The following is a 20,756-nucleotide window of genomic DNA, read 5'->3' on the forward strand; positions in this document are numbered from 1 at the left end:
GGGACAGTTCTGGTATGTTATATAACTTGTTTTTTGCATAGAGAAGTCATTGTGGAGACCATGAATTGCTGGTAAACTGGCCGTATCAATTCATCAGTATATATATTTTCTTTTAATTCTTCAAAAAATACAGATTTTTTTTTTTTTTTTCTCTTTCTGGTTCTGGGCATACAAATATTCTCCAAGTTTCATCCTGCCTAAGCCTCTCAGAGCGATTTCTGCATTAAAATTTCAGCAGATCTGCATTCGTGCCGGATTTCTTTGGTGTTTTGTGTCTTGGGAAACATGCAGATGGCTTCGCTAACCAATCTGATGCTGGAAGGTAGTCAACGCTTTAATGGCACCAACTATAACATCTGGAAACAAAGAATGTTGACCATTTTTGAATATAGGCGTCTTGACCAGCATGTTTTGGCCAAAGAGATCCGTCCTGGTACATCTGGTACCGATCAAGATAAGTTTGATGATCGAAATCGAGAGGCTGTTATGCTTCTCAAAATTTCTGTCACTGATGATCAGTTACCGCAGATTCCTTCAAGCAAAACCGCTACTTAAATTTGGCAACATCTGAAGGAATTGCACGAGACATCCGGCAAGAGCAGAGCTTTCTTTCTCAAGAATCAGATGTTCTCCATCATGATGGACGAACATATGTCTTTACAGGAACATCTTAACAGGATTAAAGACATTCGAGATCAGCTCGAAGCCATTGGTCGGACCATGGAGGAAGAAGATATGGTAGTCATCACTCTGAACAGTCTACCGAAATCTTATGAACACTTCATAGAAACACTCAACATTACCACCGCAAATGTTGATCTGAAGTTTACAGAGTTATGCACCAAACTCCTGCAGCAGGATCGTTGGAAACAACAATTTGGTAGTGGTGCTTCATCAGTGTCCTCGGAAAATGCTTTTGCTGCCAAATATCAGTCCTCTCAGTCCTTTCAGCAGAAAGGTTCTTCTCAACCTTTTGATCCTGCTAGGAAGAAAAGTGTGCAGTGTAATTACTGTTACAAGTTTGGCCACATGAAGAAAGATTGCCGACAGAGGATTGCTTCTGAACAGAAGAAACAGGGAGGGCCCCATCAGACAACGAATGTTGCAGAACATTCCGAGCAAACAGAATCTTGCTTTTACGCCTTTATGGCTAAAAGGTCTTCAGATCCTGTCCCATCTTCTGCCTGGTACATTGACTCTGGTGCATCACGCCATTTCTCTCACAGGCGTGACTGGTTTATTGACTTCTCACTTTTTAGTGATTCCGTGGTATTTGGCGGAGGTGAAAAGTACATAGTGGTTGGCAGAGGTACAGTTCAGATCCAGTCTGGTGGGCACACACTCATCTTCTTGAATGTGTACTATGTTCCTGGTATGGAAATTAATCTGCTGTCTGTTAGCCAGATTATGAGGAACTCTCCTCAGCTTGATATAGCGTTCAGTGCACAAGTGTTCTATTATCAACAAGGAGACTAGTCTTACGGTCGCTGTTGGCCTAGAGGATCATGGTCTATACAGGCTTCTTGACACTGGTGATTCTCCAGAAGTGGCTCTAGCAGCGCGTGTTTCTCCCATCAGCACTCTGTGGCATCAGCAATATGGGCATCTAAACATGCAGTATCTCTCTCAGCTCTTTCGGGAGGGACTTGTGTCAGGGTTACCTGATATTCAGTCTCAGCAGTTGGGCGTATGCGACGCCTGTCAAGCTGGCAAGCAACATCGGTCTTCATTCAAGAATGGAGAATCTTGGCGCGCATCTAAGGTACTCCATTTAATTCATGCTGATATTTGTGGTCCTATGAATACATCTTCTATCACTGCTTGCAAATATTTTTTGCTTATTGTAGATGATTTCAGTAGAAAGATGTGGGTGTATTTTCTAAAATATAAATCTGATGCATTTAGTACCTTTCAGAAGTTTAAAACCTTAGTTGAAAAAGAGTCTGGCTGTAAATCATGACTCTTAGGACAGATAACGCGGGGGAATTTTGTTCTTCTGCTTTTTCCAACTTCTGTGATACTCATGGCATCAAATGCCAGTTAACTACACCCTACACTCCTCAGCAGAACAATGTTGTCGAACGCCGCAACCGCACGGTTGTTGAAATGGCTCGTTCCATGTTACAACACAGGAGTGTTCCGAACAAATTCTGGGCTGAAGCAATATTTACTGCTGTTTATCTTCTTAACCAATCACCCACTCAGGCTGTTAAGGGGAAGACTCCCGAAGAGGTTTGGTCTGGCTATAAGGCTAAGATCAGTCACCTCAAAGTATTTGGCTCAGTTGCATATGTTTGGATTCCAGCTGCTAAGCGCTCTAAGTTGGATTCCAAAAGCCAGAAACTCATGATGACATGGTACAGTGATCATCACAAGGCCTATAGGCTGATAGATATAGCCACTGGTCGTCTTAGCTTCAGTCGGGATGTAGTATTTGATGAAGACAGAGGATTCTTTCAGTCTTCTCCTTCTGAGCAGTGTTCTGAGGATCAGCCTCACAGTGTTCTTCTTCCGGTAGGTCCACCTGATGGGAGGGATGATGTAGCATCAGTGTTTGATAATACACTACCTGAGCTTCCTCCGGAAAATAACCCTCCTCTTGCTGCCCCTATTGTTCTTGAGCCTTCTCCACCTCCTCCTGATATTGGTTCCTCTACTCTTCGGCCTAAATGGTGGACTAAAACCATTGGTGATCTCCGGGACGATGAGCTCCTTGAAGGTAGAACTTCTAGACATAATACTGCTATATGAGGGAACCTTTCATAAGAATCCCTTTCCATGTATTCAGAGGAGACCTTTTCATTGATATGTTCAATGACTTCATCTTCTTCGAAGACTATGTCTATCCTCCTTTTTCCATGCAAGGAATTTCGATGACCCATCCAATTTATAGATCTCCTTGCAAAATGAAGTCATTTTACTTGATTATAGAATGATAGATACTTACTTGACAAGTGAAGATGAAATATTCAACTTGATCACTTTAATGATGGTTGAAGAAGATGTATTAGTGCTCCCTTTTGGATGATCTTCTTCCAAATGAAGAACCCTTCTTCAGTGAGAGGAGATTGCTCCTTTTATAATGACAATGCCTTTAGATCTAGCTCTCTTGATTATCTTCTCCTTCCTCCTTTTGGTTCTTCTTACGCATTGAGATCATTTCCTTTCTGAGCATAATATGATAGCAATGAACTGTTGACACACTTGAGATGGCACTATATTACTGTCTTGACACCAAACTGTCCTTTCTGCAGCATTAGCAAGACACTGTAATACTTCTCTTAATGGCAGCTCCTTCACATTACCAAACTGTGGCTTCTATACATCATCTAGCCGAAATTATAGAGAGACATATCAGAACTTCTTTCACTGTGGAGATCTGAACTTTACCCTAAACAAACCCTCGCTTTCACTTCTGTTTAGTCCGAACTGTATACTGTGATATGACATCCGAAACTATCCATCAACACAAAGATCTGAACTGCTGTGTGACTGTGCTAGGAGTCTGAATTCATCACTGTCCTCTCCAAGATGATGTAATCTTCAACTTTAAAGTACTTCGAGCTACCTTGCTTTGTAGATAACTTGATGAGGATCTTTGTGGTCTTTTTATGATGACTATAGGATCCAAAACTTTTGCTGTTGTAGACTGCCTCTTCGATCTAGGGTTTGATTCTTCAATGTAGATCTTGATCTTTTGCTTTGATAACCTTCAACTTGCTTTGATGCCTTTCTTGAAACTCGATCCTTGAGTGTCTCTTTGATTAGATGCCCTTCCTTTGACTTTAACACCTTAGCTCTGATACCATGTTGAGAAATCTAGGGCATTAGTATTAGTTGATTTCTCTTCACTTTGTGACTGCTTGTGAATGCTTTTTACTTGTTTAGATTAGGATCTTCTTTACGTTAGGTTCTTAGTGTTCTTCTTCATCAAACAGTAACCAATGCATGAACATAAATAGACAAGAGACATAGTATGTAGGCTATAAGCCAGGGCCAAAAACTCTCACTCTTTGAGAGGAAAACCCGCACAAATTCTTCTTATAGAGATTCCAATTGATGAATACCAAGACCAAGACCCTTGACCTAGTAGCCTCTCCAAGATCAAGACACAAGTCCTCTTGACAGTCACTCTTCTTTCGTTTTGACCTTCTTCTTCAGATCTTTCATCATCACTGTCATCATGTAGTTATATCAAACTGAGTTTACTGTAATACTCCTCTTCCTCCAGCAGCAGAACCGAACCCTTATTTCTGAGATAGTACCGAGACCTTATTTAACACAATATTACGAAGGGCTGGTCACATACTAGTGATCCTCTTCCTAAGTTCTTCTTCGCTGTATATATCGAATCACTGTGGCATAATATTGAGCTGTAGCTTCTTAATGATCTTTATGATGCGGAACTGTGACTTCTACAAGGATACCGAACTGTGGTCTATACAAAGACCATTCTCCCTTGCTTCCACCATGATCATAAGATCGATCCAAATTCCCTTGCTATTGATTAACTATAGAGAGATCCTTGCTGTCCCTTCTCCATCTGAGTTTCTTACGAACTTGCCTTCGAAAATCTTAGACATCCGAGCTTACTGTTCTGCGAAATCTCAGAGATATGCGAAGTCTGAACTGTGCTAATGCGAGGAGCCTAGCCTCCTATATAATTCGTCCATATAATTGTGAGCCAACTTGAGCACCGAATAGATGTGTTTCCTTGAGTGAGCCGACACGAGCCATTATTTTATCTTGTAGGCTGACATAGGAAGAGGAGGACTGTGCTTGTCTTTGAAGGGCTATTTGCTAGAATACATTTGACATATCTTTATACATGACATTGATCTTTTGACAAATCCTAAGGCTCTCAGTGGGAGCCATTTAAAAATAAACTTCTTGCTCATGAAACCCATGAAGTAAGGCATTACCAAATAATTTATTTTCTTTACATCATTTACAAAATCACAGTTACAATGTCATTATGAAGACCAAACCTAGTTACATTTTACAACTGTCATTGTCTTCATCAACATCATGGTTCTTCCTTCAATCATCATCATCAGAGTTTTTAGCAGAACATCAACTTCATCGAATTCCATACCTCAGCCAATCATCTAGCTTTTTTCTAAACTGTTCCTCATCTCCAAGATGAGATCTATCATGCTGAAACTGAACCAACAAGCTTCTAAGAAGCCTGCTCTAAAACAGAGAGAGTAGACAATTACATTGATATCATCATGGTCGTTTTTCCCAAGATGAAGAAATCACTCCATGACATCACTAAGGGGGATCCTTAAATGATCCTTTCACATCATTATTCAGCTTGCAACATAATTTCAGTACCTGCTAGATGACTGCCAAAACATATAAATGAAATCTTCAAATGCTACATGCTACAAACCATGATGCCATGCATTCTACCAATGCAGCTACATGCCCTACTCTAACTGTACATATATCATCAAGATGGAGTAGCTTCAGAAGAAGAGATCCCCAAGATCTTCTTCCTTCGAGTTCTTCTTCTCAGGTTCCTTGACTTCTTCAGTTGCATGTGCTCCATCTTTCCTTTTTGTACCTTTCTTTTGATTAGATTCCTTTGAGAGTTTCAGGCAATCCCTTCTGAAGTGACCAAGCTCATTACATTCGAAGCATCTTATATTTGACATATCATGCTTCTTCTTTGGATGACGAGACCTTCCAAATTTTCCTTTACTCAATGTCTTCATTCTTGCTGCATATGCTTGAGATTTTCCAAGAGGATCAGTTTCCTCCTTGGCCTTCAATTGGGATTCTTCCATTACACATTGAGACCAAAGTTCATCGAAGTTGGAAGTCTCCTTTCTCGAATATATGCTGGTCACAAACGAATTCCACTCTGGAGGCAGAGCATTGAGAACACATGTTGTCATTTCTGAATCAGAAATTGTCTCACCAAGGGCATGCAATTGATCTCTTAATTGAGACATCTTCACAAGATGGGTTGCAATGTCTTCTTCAAATGATATCCTTATCTTGTACAATCTGCTTCTCAAGGCAATTTTCTGACCTGAGGTGCTCACTGAGTACAACTTGTTCAATCTGTCATAGATGTCCTTGGCCTTGTTTAGCTCTGCCACAAATGGTATTAGATGATCTTTGATTGATTCAAACAAGATCCTTTGAGCTCTTATCTCATTCTTGAAATACTTGTTCCATTCATTGGCATCCTTCTTATTTGGTTCTGTAACATTGCCTTTTACATAATCCATGACATCATTCTCAAGGAGAATAAGGTCAATCCTCTTCTTCCACCCTTGGTAGTTAGAGGTTCCATCGAGCTTGTTGCTCTCCTTGCAGAATGAAGACATATTGGATGCTTTAGACATAAAATTGAAAGATCAATACTTACTTGAGGTAAGGCTACCTTTAAACTGCTTCTTCTTCAAATTGCTTCAGGATGCTACTGCTCTTCTGCTTACAAATTTGTGATGCACAGGTCCCAAAGAACTGACTGCTATAGATGCAACGATATCCCTTTCCCAAGATGTGACAATTTGTTAAAGTCTTCTATTATTAGGACGTTGGCAAACTTTGAAGACTTCAATGATAGGCTGTCACCAACAAAACTTTTCTTGCACTGATTCCAAGGAGATATCCTTGTTGACACTTTCAATGACAAGAGAGAAGGTTCCAAGGTTGGCTCGCTGTTGTTTAGGCTCAGACTGAGTATATATATGCTCAAAATAGTGGTTCTCAATCTCATCCCTGTAGAACTTTCACAACTTCGTGGATCCTATACCACAAGTTCTTGTCTTCTATGTCACTCCACAGGTCTGCGAATTATGTCTTGAACAAGGTGACTGTAGCTTGATGATTACCCTTCCAGGATAGGCCTAATGTGCCTCCAATCAATTTGATCTAGGTCTCTTTCATGCACAAAATTAAAGTAGGAATCTCAGTTCCCTTTTCTTGGTGGTTGAGGCTTCAATTTCACATCCTTTGAAATGCACTTATGCTCAGAATAAGAGAAGGTCTCGGCTCCTTCCTTTCAAGATAATTGCAGCCTTCCAATTAGGCTTGTTACCCACCATCTGTGGGTAGTGTATATAGGAGAAATTTTTTCTCTTAGGTGGTCCTCAGCGGACAGTCAAAAGCCCCTTGCAGCCACCAGACAGCTCAATGTGCCATCGTCTTTGCCATCTAAGCCAGCTATGTGGTCCCTCGACCACTTGTCATGAATGTATGTTTGATGGTGGGCATCTCGACCCCAAAGGTATGGCTTTTCATTAGTATAATTGAGTAATTTTCCTTACTTGTCATGGACACTTTTGGGCATGGATTGGTAGGGGGATTCGACGGAAAGAGTTGGTTAGGTTTTTATTTGTCTCTACTGTCCGATTTTGTGGTTACCCTTGTATCTTAGTCCTGTGGGATCTCCTTTACTGACCATTGGCTTTAGGGTTGGCACTACATGGGAAATCCTGATTTTGGTTGTGTGGTCTCGCTTCCTGATACCACCTACATCACTCCCCTTCCACTCATTTTAACCCCATTCATCTATTTTCCCATCTAGGTCCACATGTGTCCACTGGGTACACATAGGGTTAGCCTCCCCCTCCCCTTGCCAACGCTTTGGGTCGGGCCTGGAATGATGCCCCAAAGGTTGATGCAGCCAAAAAGAAAACAAAAGGCATAATTTGGCTACTTTGAATAGAAAATGTACTACAAAATGTGAAAGATGGCTGGGACATACAAATTTAACACGTGGGCAAAAGCCAAACATGAGCTCTACCCCGTATCCATGGCCATCACCCTAGTTCCTATGGGCCCTAGATGAGCCCCCTCTATCATTAAGGAACCCATGACTGTCGCAAACCCTGGTGGGGGATGAATCGACCCACCTTAAGGGGGTATCCACTGCTACATATTGCACATCATGCTCTCTTTCCCTGGAGCCTCGAGTAGTTGTTAAGAAAAATGAATGAAAGGAAAAAGTCATATGAAGAAGGGTGCAAAAACAAAGGCCGGGGCAACTCATGTACCACGATTTATTCCCTCCTACACTCACATACCCAAGTGTTGGCTTCTCTTATTGTAGCTACTTGTGAACCATGACATATGGTCTGGATGATTTCCCCTGATCCCCACCTTGATCCATTATTATATCATTGCCACTCACCATTTGAGGAATGTACAATGGACATGTCACCCCCTTTAGGGGTTGAAACCACCTAATAGGGTCCTTGGTTACCCCCTATTGAGCTTGGAGACACTTGTACATGCCAAAGCCCACTATGGAAGGGCATGCCACCATGAAATGCCCTAGTGATTCCATGACTTGTAAGCTCTTTTACTTGATTATTCTAATGATTTGTTGTATTGGAGGGCAAGGGGGACGCATTGGATCTTATGCAAGATTGTAGGTGGATCTCCATTTGGGGCTTGGTCTCCTTATATGGGGTCGTAGCCCTCCAAAGGGCCACATTGGCACTTGTAGGTTGAGCATTGAGAGCCCTGGCCCTCTAACATAACAAAGATTACTTCATGGATCCCCAACAACGCTTATGGATTTCTCATATTCCACCTTTTGGATGAGGATGATGCACCTGTTTCACCATGCCCGGCCGGCTCCACACTTGCACCTTACACTTGCAGATGTTCTAGGGTCCAAAGGATCTCTCCTGTTGTAGAGGGAGGGTCTATGTCATCATTCTAGCCCTTGCAAATGGTTTACAGGCATCTTCAATCTATTTGGAGATCCATGAGGATGTATGGAATGAACAAAGTTCGTTCTTCAAGTTAAATATTCCAGAAGACTTGGAATAAGTAGATCTCCATTGAGATACAAGACTATATATTAAATGTATGAGTAAGAATGATATTACAAATGAGAGTGAGGGGCCTGCTTATATACTAGGTAGGTGTCTCTTCATGGGAAGTCATGTCCCATTTAGACATGCCTCTTCAACACTAATTACTAATTAACTAATTATTATTACAATTATCATCATTATTTATATTTAATATATTTTATTCATAACATTGCCTTCCTCTTCAAAAAGATTTGTCCTCAAATCTTGTTGATGCAAAAGGCTTGATCTCTTTTTCGATTTCGAATATCTTCTCGTCTTGACATTGTCATCTTCGTTGATACAAGTTGATATGATCTTCTAAGTGAGAAACAAAACTGTCGCACTGCGAAGGAATCAAACCATCCTAGATTAATCTTCTGTGGAATATTTTGATCACTGGAATTTTTTAGCGAATTGCTATCATAGTACTGGATTGAGGTTACATAAAAATTCTTTAGAACATCAGTTTGTTGTTCCTGTTTTGAATGGTCCCGATACGTATCTTGGTTGAGTTGTCTACTCTCATGATTCGGATGTCGATAGGGAACTTTTTTGGTTTGACTTTCCCTTATTAGCTGTGGAAATTTTTTGATATCCTTTTGGTACTAGGGTTGTTGAATTAGGTACATAATCTTCGTTTGGAATTTTCATCATTTGGATTGTAACATGTGAGTGTGTTTTGCCTTCAACTGATTGATCCTCTTCTTGAGTTCTGCTATTGACTGGTTCGGTATTTGTTTCTTTATCTTCAACTAGGCATGTTGCGACTGGCAACTTCGATACTTCCTGTTGAATACAATGTTATAACTTGTATTTTAATGACTTATTGTCCTTCTTAAGCTTTTTAATTTGTGTTAGTAATTTTTTGCTATGATCCTTAAGTCGCAAGGCTTCTTCATTTCTATCAGTAGTGATTTTGTCAATTTCATTTGGCATATTTTGTAATACTTTTTTACCTTTTTGAAAAATTACTTTTGAAATATCTTGGATATCTTTTGTTGTTATTGAATTTGGCTTCACGGTGACATCCTGTAGTATTATTTTTTCCGTTTTGTAAGAAAATGTCAAAAACTTATTTCTTGTATGCAAGATGAAGGAACCAAGGGTTTCCATCCAGGGTGAACCTAAAATAATGTCACCTTGATTGTTCCATAGGGTTTGAACTGAGAATTGTGATACGAATGTATAATCTCCAACGTTTAATTGTAAATTGGTTATGTCATATATTTTGTTGTTAAAACAATCAAAATTATCAAATATATTTGACTCGAGAATCACTAATTGGTTTGTGATTTTAGGTTTTATATAATTTTTATTTTTGGCTGGCAAGCTAGCGACAGTGACATCTTTTCCTGCAATAGACCCTTTAATTCTAAATAGCACCGAGGCATAGTTATATGTAGTTTCTGGAAATCTTCCTTCCTTCAATTCTAAATTAGACTCGAATTTATGTTTATCAAAATGAGATTTAACCCTTTTCTAATCTTTATAATAAAATATTATTATTTTCTCCTTTTTTTTGTCATAAACCTTCAAAAGTTTAGTCAATTGTTTGTGCAACCCATATCATCAATAGGACACATACTTGTGCTGCAATAGGTGTGACTCCTTTTGAGAAACAGTATGGCAATTGAAAACAAACCTTTTATTTCGCATTATAGAATTTTGGATCTAGTACGTGGGCCCATGCTCATAATGAAAGGCAAACTCATTGACATGTTCTAGATTCCATGATCTGGCCACTTACATGGTGGTTGAATACAAAGAGGCTATTTTTTGATGAGGTTCCTAGTCATGGTTTTCTAAGATCTTTCAGATTAATTTTTTTAGAAGATTCTTTAGATGGATTTTAGCAAGCTTCCACAAATCATGCTTCTTCCCATCACCGTTCATTTCCTCTTCTAGATGTTTCCCACCATGTTCTAATTGCTCCATTTGATTTGCTTTATGATGTTGGTCCTCTTCCTACTTCTATGACTACTTCAAGTACTCCTACAATATCTACGTAAACTCCTATGGTTGATGTGGACCCATTGATGACTAATCCAATCTTTCTAATGTAGATGTCTCGTAACTTTTTCAAGAAACTCTTGTCATTTGCTCATCCAATCTTGATGTTGTAGATGATGATGCTCTTGTCAGTTGTTCATTTAGTGCTCATGTTGCCGATGATTTGTCATCTATTCAGGATGCTCTTGATAAATTGACTCCATTACTTAGAGATGATGGTCACACTTTGCATGATTTCCCTACACTAGTTACTCTTCCTTTGGATAGGTCAAAGCCTATATCTAAGTTGTCATTCATTACTATTGTCACCGTAGAGTTGCTTGATGGTCCATCTGGTTGCTATTAGGATAAATAATCTACACCTCATTCCCTTTTTGCCTAGTTGAATATTTTCTAGACAAATTTGATGTAGTTGAGTTCCTTGCTATCGCATTTGAGCACTATCAGGAGTGTTCTCCATCACATGCCATTTCATAGGTTTTTGATGTCCTTGCCAAACTATAACATCTAACACATCCCACATTGAAATCTCTCTAGAGCTTAGTTTCGGTTGTTGATAATCTTGATGGGCATTTTGTAGTGTGACATGGAGGATGATGGCCCTCTTCTCAACCTTAAGAGAGTGAAGTAATGACTTCTCTGCACCCCCCCTGTTCAACTTAAAAGGGGTGTTAGTGTTATTGATGTAATGTATACATGTGACCATGGGCCATTCATAATTTCATATGTATTGTTTATGTATTTCTAATTCTGGCTAAGGCCATCCTAGCAAACTGGATCTGTTGGCTCAAATTTCAGTAATCCTCAACTCTCATTTGTATCATCTCATCTTCTGACCTTCTGGATCTCTCTTATAATGTGTTTATGAATCTATTGTGATCTTCTTTTATGTGTACTTTGCATTTCTTGTGTAGTGTGCTTGTACTTGGGCATCTATCTCTCTCTCCCTTCCTCTAGTGCACCAATGTTATCTCTCTCTAGCGTACTTGGTGATTGAGTTACTGTGGAATTTGGGTTTGGTTTGGTTCCATTCAATTCCCTGTTTTCATTTGTGAATCTCAACGTAAGTCACCGGATTGGTTTCGTTATCAATGCTTGAAAATAAGCACCTTGTAATGGATAAGTTATACAGGGTAGTATTCAGTAAAGACTGGGTAGCTAGGAGAAAAAGCATTTGGAGAGTACTTGATTCAAAGCGAGAGGCTGGGCTTCTAAGAACAAGTTCTTTAGAAAAGAAACTACGTCTTTGGAAATCTTTTGGAACGGCTAATCTTTCTCTCTTTTTTTTTTGTAAATGCAAGGCAGCAGCCATGGCAGGTGACAATGCTGAAGTTCTTTAGAAAAGAGGCTATCTCTTTATGGATTTGTCTAAGAAGGCTAATCTTTTTTCTTTTTAAATGCAAGGCAGCAGCTATGGCTGGTGACAATGCTGCAAGGTCCTTACTCGAGAAACTCACACAACATGCATGTGCTCCATACCTTGGCATCTTAGAAAGGTACTTTGCGGACGGTGGACCTCAAGCATAGTCCACGGCACATAGCAATTTCATTTTAATCTTTCTATTTGGTCTTTGTAGAAATGCATTTTTGAATATTTGTTTGCATTGAAGAAAGATGACATAAATTTCGCAGACAAATAATTTTTTGTGTAACACAGGTGGGTGTACGAGGGAGTAATTGATGATCCATACTGGGAATTTTTCATTGCCGAGAATAAGACTCTGCAAAAGGTAGAAAATTTTGAAATTATATTTTTAAAACTATGCTTGTGTTGGTCAGATTGGTTCTAAATATTGCACTCTCATTTATTCTTGATAGGAGAGTCTCACTCAGGATTATAATGCTAAATATTGGCAACAACGTTACAGCCTCAAGCCTGGTATCCCAAGTTTTCTTACAAATGCAGCAGAAGCAATTTTGACAACTGGAAAATATTTGAATGTTTTGCGAGAATGTGGTCATCATGTTCAGGTGTGATCCTGGAAACTCTGATGTTTGCTAGGCTTCTAGCATAAATCTCTTTCAGACAAACCTTCACTGAAATCTTAGTTTAACTTTGCCTATGTGCTTACAGGTTCCCTTTGCAGAAAATGCAAAATTGACAAATTCAGGACAGAACCGTCCCTATCTAGAATGCGTCAACATAGCCTACAACTTTGCCAGTGCAGAGCTTTTAAATCTTATCACTCAAAAGGTAAGAGAAGTTTCAAGAATTAGGAACATTAAGTGCCTTCTGTATATTTTAGTAACTATTTAATAATGCTAACTGGGCATTTCTCAATCTGATGATTGCTTATTGGTGATACAGTATGATCTTAATTCTCGACTGCGATCTATGAAGCATTACTTTCTCCTCGACCAGGTAGGATTTTGTTCAAAAATTTCTTTTCATTTTTGATTGACATTATCACTGATACTGCAGTGAACTCAAAACTCACATGAGACCAGTCAATTTACAAATCTTCTGAACAAAATAAATCATAATGTCGGCAATTGCAAGAGTCCTCATGTTTCTGCTCATTCTTTGGTCTCAGTGTTAGATGTCTCTAAATGATTCTGTTTATAATAATATTTGCTTATTGAGAGAAATTCACCAGGTTAGTGATACCATCCTTGAAGTTGTAATGGCTGAAGTCTCTAAATTTTTTGTGAGAAAGCTTTGCCTAATGTGCATCTTGTGTAATCATATAACTTGCAGTGTTGTGGGTTATGACATTCCATCTTAACTTTTGTTGAGTTGCAAATTTGAAAAGACTACCTTTTCCAGTCTATGCCTGCTCTGTTTCATTTTACTCAGATAGTGTGAGCTTGTACAGTCTTATGCTTTCGTTTACATTTTCTTTCAATGGTTATCTGACCTTCCAGTGGTCTTGGTCTTTGTGGTAATGTCTATGTTTTGGCTGACATTTGGGGATGGGGGATGTCTTATGGGGAGAACTAGAGAAACTCCTTCCAAATTTTAGGGGATGACACAGGTGGTGGCAATAGGTGTCACCAACCCCCAAATATAGGGTACCATCCAAATATAGAAGAATGTTAAAAATAATGATTTAATCACCCTCATCCAACCCTCACTTTGTTGATGATTCTATCCTCTCTGTTGGGCTTTGGATGTTTTCTGCACCGCAGCTGGGGCAGTAGTGAGTGATCCTATGTTTAACATTTTGTTAATCGGTAATGATGTGAAACTAGATTGGCCCAGTCTCTTATGTTAGTTTATATTGTTATGTTTTAGCTATGTCATATGACACGAATACACGGGACATGGAGGACACGAAAATACGAGTATCTGAGGCGTGACACAGTGACCCCCCGAAACATGACACAGAGGACCTGTTATATGTTATATATTAAAAAATATAACAAATTAGTGAGTTACACATGAAATATGAAATATATAAAAGATTTACATGATGTGATACAAATTCAATCATACTATTAATGCATATAACCAAGATACTAAAGTTTGCTGCTTACTGAACCAAGATATCATCTCTGATCCGAAGCTGAAGAAACACCTTGAGGTGCTTTTCCTATCTTTTGCACAGTGTTGTGGGGGAGCCCCCCCCCCCCCCCCTTCGAACCCGCTCCCGAAGCGCGCTTCGGGCGGGAGCGGCTCGGGAGGGCGCTCCCAAAATCGCTCCCGGACGGGAGCGATTTTCGGGAGCGCGCTCCTGTAAAAAAATTTATGCTCCCTGGTCTGTTAGGGAGCGACTCAGGGAGCGATCGCTCCCGCGCTCCCGGAGCGATTTTTAATGCCCGGGAGCGATCGGGGAGCGATCGCTCCCTGATCGCTCCCGGGCATTAAAAAACGCTCCGGGAGCGAATCGAGCCGGGCCGGGAGCGGTTCGGCGGAAAAAAAATCCGCCGGACCCGAAAAAATTAAAAATTTTAGAATTTTTATTTTTGTTTTATAAGGCCAATGGGCCAAAAAAACATTCATTATCACTTCATTGAGCAAGTTTGGAGCTGGAGCAAGAGCATTGGAGCGAAGAGCAAGTGCTGAGGAGCGAGGAGCAACTGCCAAGGAGCGAGGAGCAAGCCTGCAGAGGTAAGTAACTTAGTAATCTAGTTAGTTTAGCTGGTTAGGTAGTTAATTTAGTTGATTTAATTTAGTTGTTTGAGTTTAACTGTTTAAAAATCATGTATTTAAATTAAATTAATTAATCCCAATAAATTAAATTAATTTGCAGATTCAAGACTCAAAACCCTACAAACATCAAACACCATGGACCTGGGAATATTTATTGGCATTTTCCTCTTCCTGGTCCCTTTTATGGTTATTATGGTGGTGGAGAGTAGGAAACGGAGGGGGCCTGAAATTGAAGAGGTGGATGAAGAAGCCGGAGGAAGTCAAATGGGTGAAAACCCCAGTGAGGAGGAGGTGGAGGAGGGTGAACATGACCCTCAAAAAACTAAACAAGACCAAACTCCATTGTGGAAATATGTTCACAGGGCTGAAACAGGGAGAGGGGGTGGAACCACTAAATTTCATTGCCCCCATTGCAACACTGATTACACAGGTTCATACACCCGTGCTAGAAGACACCTCTGCGGGAAAAGGCCATGGGATGGAGAGAAACAAATAGGAATCAAAACTTGTGCAGCGGTGTCAAGAGCAGATAGAGCCAAATACATAAAGGAAGAGGAGAACGCCCAATACAGAACAAAAAGATCAAGGGGTTTCTTTGAACCAAGCTCACAATCACAAAAAACTCCTTCAGCATCCTCCCAAGACAGTGGATATGGACATGGAGGCACAGGGTCATCATCTTTAAGGCGTAGAACCATATCAGATTTCCTTGATGAGGGGTGTAGGAATGATGTGGATTCAAAAGTTTACAGGTTCCTCTATGCATGTGGGATACCATTCAATGTTCTACGCTCACCTTATTGGCACGAAATGGTTTCTGCCATAAATGATGCCCCTAAAGGATACAAGAGCCCTGGGTATGACAAGGCAAGAACTGTTGGCCTTGATCATGAAAAAGCAAAAATATCACATTCTTTGAATAAAATGACAAGTTCTTGGACTGACAATGGGGTGTCCATTGTATCTGATGGATGGACAAATGTAAAAGGCAAGCCATTGATAAGTGTTCTTGCTGTGTCTGTTAGTGGTCCCATCTTTCTAGCTGCACATGATTACTCAGACAAGTTCAAGACCGCTATCAACATTGCAGAAGCATTACTTGAAACAATTGAGCGTATTGGCCCATACAATGTCATCCAAGTCATCACTGATAATGCTCCTAATTGTAAGGCAGCGGGAGCAATTATTGAGGATAAATACCCGAACATATTTTGGTCTGGATGTTTGGTTCACACATTGAACCTTCTGTTGCATGATATTGTCAAAAACAAAAATGAACAATACCAATGGATTGGTGATTTGTACAAGAAAGGAAAACAAATGATAAAATTTATTACAAATCATAGCAATACCCATGGCCTTTTCCGCAGTCACTCGAGATTGGAGTTGCTGAAGATTGCGAGGACTAGATTTGGTAGCTATTACCTCACCTTCAGGCGCCTTTTGAAGGTAAGAGAGGCATTAGCTAGCATGGTATCAAGTCCACATTGGCAGGTGTTAAAGGGAAGGGCTACAAATGTAGCTGACATGGCAGGTTTTGAAACGGTGGAGGAGGCCGCTCTTGATGGGCAGTTTTGGACAACTGTGAGACAGGTATTGGATTTCACCAAGCCAATTTATCACATGATTCGGTTTGCAGATATAGACAAACCAGTGATTGGCGAGGTGTATGAGCAAATGGATACCATGTTGGGGGAAATAAAAGACATTGTTCATAATAGAGATCCCAACTTGTACAAACTGATTCATGATTGTGTGTGTGAACGGTGAATAGGCTTAACCTTCCACTACATTGCTTGGCGTATATCCTTACGCCAAAATACTACTCTACATCTTGGTTGGGCCAACCTGCAGCAGGGGGTGGGGTTAGGACCAAACCCCATTTAGATCAAGAGGTAACTAAAGGATATCTGGAAGCATTAGAAAAGTTGGTGCCTGACAGGGAGGAATGTGCAGCTGTGCGCCTTGAAATAGGCAGATACTTCAGTGGCATTGGTTTGTATGGTAACTTCCATGCAATGGACGACAAAGATAAATTTGATTCTCTCACATGGTGGGAAACATATGGCGGCCACGGACTTTTGCCAAAATTGGCAAAAAAAGTTCTTTCACAGGTTGTAAATTCTTCTTCTGCAGAGAGGTGTTGGAGCACCTACAGTTATATACATAATGTGAAAAGAAACAGACTCAACGAAAACCAAGCAGAAAGCTTGGTTTATGTGCACTACAACTTGAGGTTGTTGAGCCATTACTGTGATCGGGCTAATGAAGATCCCACATATAAAATTTGGGACAATCACCCTGAGGACGACAATTTGGAGGATGGCATTGTACATATTGAAGAACTAGAAGAGGAGCTTGTAAGGGATGAAAATGAAGCAGCTGCAGCAGCCATGCCACCTCCACCTCCACCATCCAGTAGCAGTGCTCGAGGCCCGAGTCTTGTTCCATTGCTGTCGCCACCTCCATCGACACCCTCGCGTGGAGGTTCTAGTTCTAGTCGTCGGTCTGTGCGGGAGACTCCTAGAAGACCACCACAACCTGCTTATACCCCTGGAGACTCTCGTGGCAAGGGCCACATGTAGATTTACAGTTTACTTGTCTTTTTTAGTTTCTATTAGACTTTAGTTTTCATAACTGTTGAGTTTTGAGTCCTTGACTCTTGACTCTTGACTCTTTCATATCATTATGATATTTTTTGTAAACATTATATCACTGTGACAATGAAAATTTGAAGTTTGAAGTTGGGCCTTGGCAATTATAACTCATTGGTAATGATTGTGAATTATGAATATGATGCTTTGTGAAAGACTAAAGTTGTTTCATTTCATCTCATTATGCATTTTTCATTTTATAAATTTTTAACATTTCATATCATGTTAACAGTTAGAAGTTAGGACTTAGAAATATCTTCGATATTACTTCTTGTAATGGTTAAACTTGGCTTACAAGTACAACTTTGGTGATCAATGATGATAAATGTTATTGAATTTTCAATTCTGAAAGCTTGAAGTTGAAACTTTAATATTGAATTTGATGAATCATGATTTATAAGACTCAATATGTTGCAGTCGTAATATGTATTTTACTAACTTGTGGACATGGTTGATGACGATTATAATTTCTAGATGATTGATGTGATATGGTTCAATGATCAATTTATGTTTTTTTATGTTTTTTATGTCTATTTCATCATTCTACATGTTTTTGTTGACATATATGTATCAAAAATTAAAAAATATAAAAAATATATATATTTTTAAAAAATCGCTCCCGGATTCGCTCCCAAACTGGGAGCTTCTGAAAATGGTCGCTCCCGCTCCCGTTTTCGCTCCCGCTCCCCGCTCCCGCTCCCGCTCCCGCTCCCGCTCCCGCTCCCAAGTAACATTGCTTTTGCACTACTTGCCCAATTTGAGTCTATATATCCCTGTAGCTTCACTTGATCACCTCCAAGAGACCTTAGACCATACATCATTGTACTCTCAACTACTTGTGCACTTAAGGTTGTGGAGGCGGCGTAGTGGTAAAGTCGACCTCGTCATGACGGACTGGTCTTGTGTTCGATCCCGAGCAAGGTTGTAGCATGTCGTGCGAGTAGTAACCGAACCGAGCCAAGCCCACTACCTTTCATACAGTGATATGGGGTTTAGCGGTCAGTTTCGTTGGGTGAAACCCACGAGATGAGGGTTCAAATCTCATTGAGTATATATCTGACCTGTTGTGTCTTGGCTAGAAGAGTAGGCGATCCCGTAGAGGACGTCTCAGCGCTTGTTGAGGCATAAGTTTCCTGCTATTGTGCAGCTTGCAGGTTGTTGTATGTAGCCTAGGTTTATAGTGGCAGCGAGTTAGATTTGATCCTAGGTCTGTTCAGGATAACTCTCACTAGTTACCGATTATCCTAGATTCAAAAAAAAAAAAAACTACCTGTGCACTTTATTTACTGATACCCAACACAGTTGCTTTGGCTCCATCATGAACTAGCTCAAGGTGTTCACCACAAAGCACATACATTTGGCCTTGTGTTGACCAAATACATCAAGTAGCCAATCAACTGTTTGTACAACATGGGTGTTAATTCTCCAGTGTTCTATGCTTGACACAATCACTGCCAAGAACAAAAGAGACACAGTAGTTTGGTCAAGGACCAGGGAAAAGCCCCACAAGGGGGGAAACCCTTTCCAAATTCTTCTTCTATTAGATTGTCATCAAATTTTCAATAGAGAGATACAATGTCCAAGTGCATCAACAATGAGTCAAAGGTCAAAGTCTTGACTATCCAAATCAGCTTTTCAGTACCTCAAAGATGAGCCCCAAAACTCAAATATGGTCAAAAGTCAAATTTGCAATTTCTGGTCAAAGTCAACAGAAGCCAACACTGCCCTAATCAGTCAACAGTCAATGGTCAAAGTTGCTCCAAAAAGTTTGGTCAAGGCATCAGAAATTTCGGCTTCCTTCCTTCAGTCAAAATTGGTCAAAACAGTCCCAAAACTCTGCCCATAAAATTCTGGTCAAAGTAAAACTTTGACCTGCGGAAACCCTAGCTCAGAAATGCAGTCAATGCTGGTCAAAGATGCCCAGAAAACCTCGGTCAAACAAGCAATCAAATCGTCCTTCCAAATAGATACAAAAACCCATCAATGAAGGTAAAACCAAGTCCAAAGTTCCAAACACCAAAGTCAACGCTGGTCAAAGGTTCTGTTTACTGCTCAAACTAGCAAGGGTCCTAGGAGGGGATCCTAAAAGGACAACTACTAGGTCAAGGGAAATGATGGAGTGATAGCCCACTATCACCTCAGCGAAGGCTCCTTGCTCTTTATGGACTTCCACCGATGGGAGGAGACCTAGTATAATAGAAGGAATCACTAGATGGATAGATCAATGAATAGATAAGGAGTGATTCTTAAGGTCTATTCATAAGAGAGACCCAATTGTATGGTTTGCTTGCTTGAGAAGCAAGGTGTAAGGCTCTCTAAGAAGGGCCTGCTGAAGAATTTAGGGCAATTTTGTGTAGAGTGATTTTTCGAGACTAGATAACAAATTGTGAAGTATTTTTACAATTTGTCTTTGTTAACTTAATCTTCTCCTTCTCTTATTAATACATGTGTGTGTGCTTCATCAAACTACTATCAAAACATAAAACAAGAACACAAGATGTTGGCTCTCTACCAGGGCCAAAACCTCTCTTCTCTCGAGAGGAAAACCCTTCAGTAAGTTTTCTCTTATTGAAGCTTCTTACTTGATCAATGCCAAACCCTACACACTTGACTAGAAGATTCTCCAAGCACAAGTCAAGTCCTTCCTTTTCTCTACACTATGTCTCCTAGTCACTTTGTCCACTTGCTTCCTGCACTTCGATACCCAACACTTCGTTCTTTCTTCCACTGTTAGTAGTCCTTCTAAAAGAGACACTTATCTTTTGTACTTAGTGAGATCCTTCACCTAAGGATACTCCTTCCTTCTCTTGACCAACAAAGTTTGTTCTTGATGTATAGTTGTAGGCTTTGTGCGACAACACTGTAGCCCTAATTCCCACACGTGTGAGAGTTCTTGTTGATGTTATATGGCTCCTCTTTTCTTCGCTTGAATAGGAGGCCTAGTAGGCCTAGTTTGTAGCCCAAACGATGAGAGATGAACAACTTTGATGTTGCTGCTGTAGTGACTGCAGACAACCCTCCTTTTCCTTGCACATGTGATTGCAATTCACCCTAAAATAGTCCTTTATACTTTGATTATATCTCCTCCTTCGCTGCACTAGAGGCTTCTTTAAACTCGACTTTTCCACCTTTTTTTTGACTTCACTAGCTCGCTGATTTTAGAGGTGATTGCGT

General features: G+C 40.1%; 1 protein-coding gene across 2 annotated transcripts in view; it reads left to right on the forward strand.

The window, feature by feature from the left end:
• The window catches only part of LOC149229731 (Spc97 / Spc98 family of spindle pole body (SBP) component), a 273,676-nt gene that overhangs the window by 170,190 nt on the left and 82,730 nt on the right, over positions 1–20,756 (forward strand). For both annotated transcript variants that reach the window (XM_089378718.1, XM_089378717.1), the window contains exons 10-14: positions 12,240–12,331; positions 12,493–12,565; positions 12,654–12,806; positions 12,910–13,029; positions 13,144–13,197. In XM_089378718.1, the coding sequence (XP_089234844.1) occupies positions 12,240–12,331; positions 12,493–12,565; positions 12,654–12,806; positions 12,910–13,029; positions 13,144–13,197 (492 nt within the window). The remainder of the gene's footprint in view (positions 1–12,239; positions 12,332–12,492; positions 12,566–12,653; positions 12,807–12,909; positions 13,030–13,143; positions 13,198–20,756) is intronic.

Source organism: Pinus tabuliformis, chromosome J (genome assembly GCF_031772625.1).
Source record: "Pinus tabuliformis cultivar Carrire ecotype Pingquan chromosome J, CPIR1, whole genome shotgun sequence".
In the NCBI taxonomy this organism is placed as follows: domain Eukaryota; kingdom Viridiplantae; phylum Streptophyta; class Pinopsida; order Pinales; family Pinaceae; genus Pinus; species Pinus tabuliformis.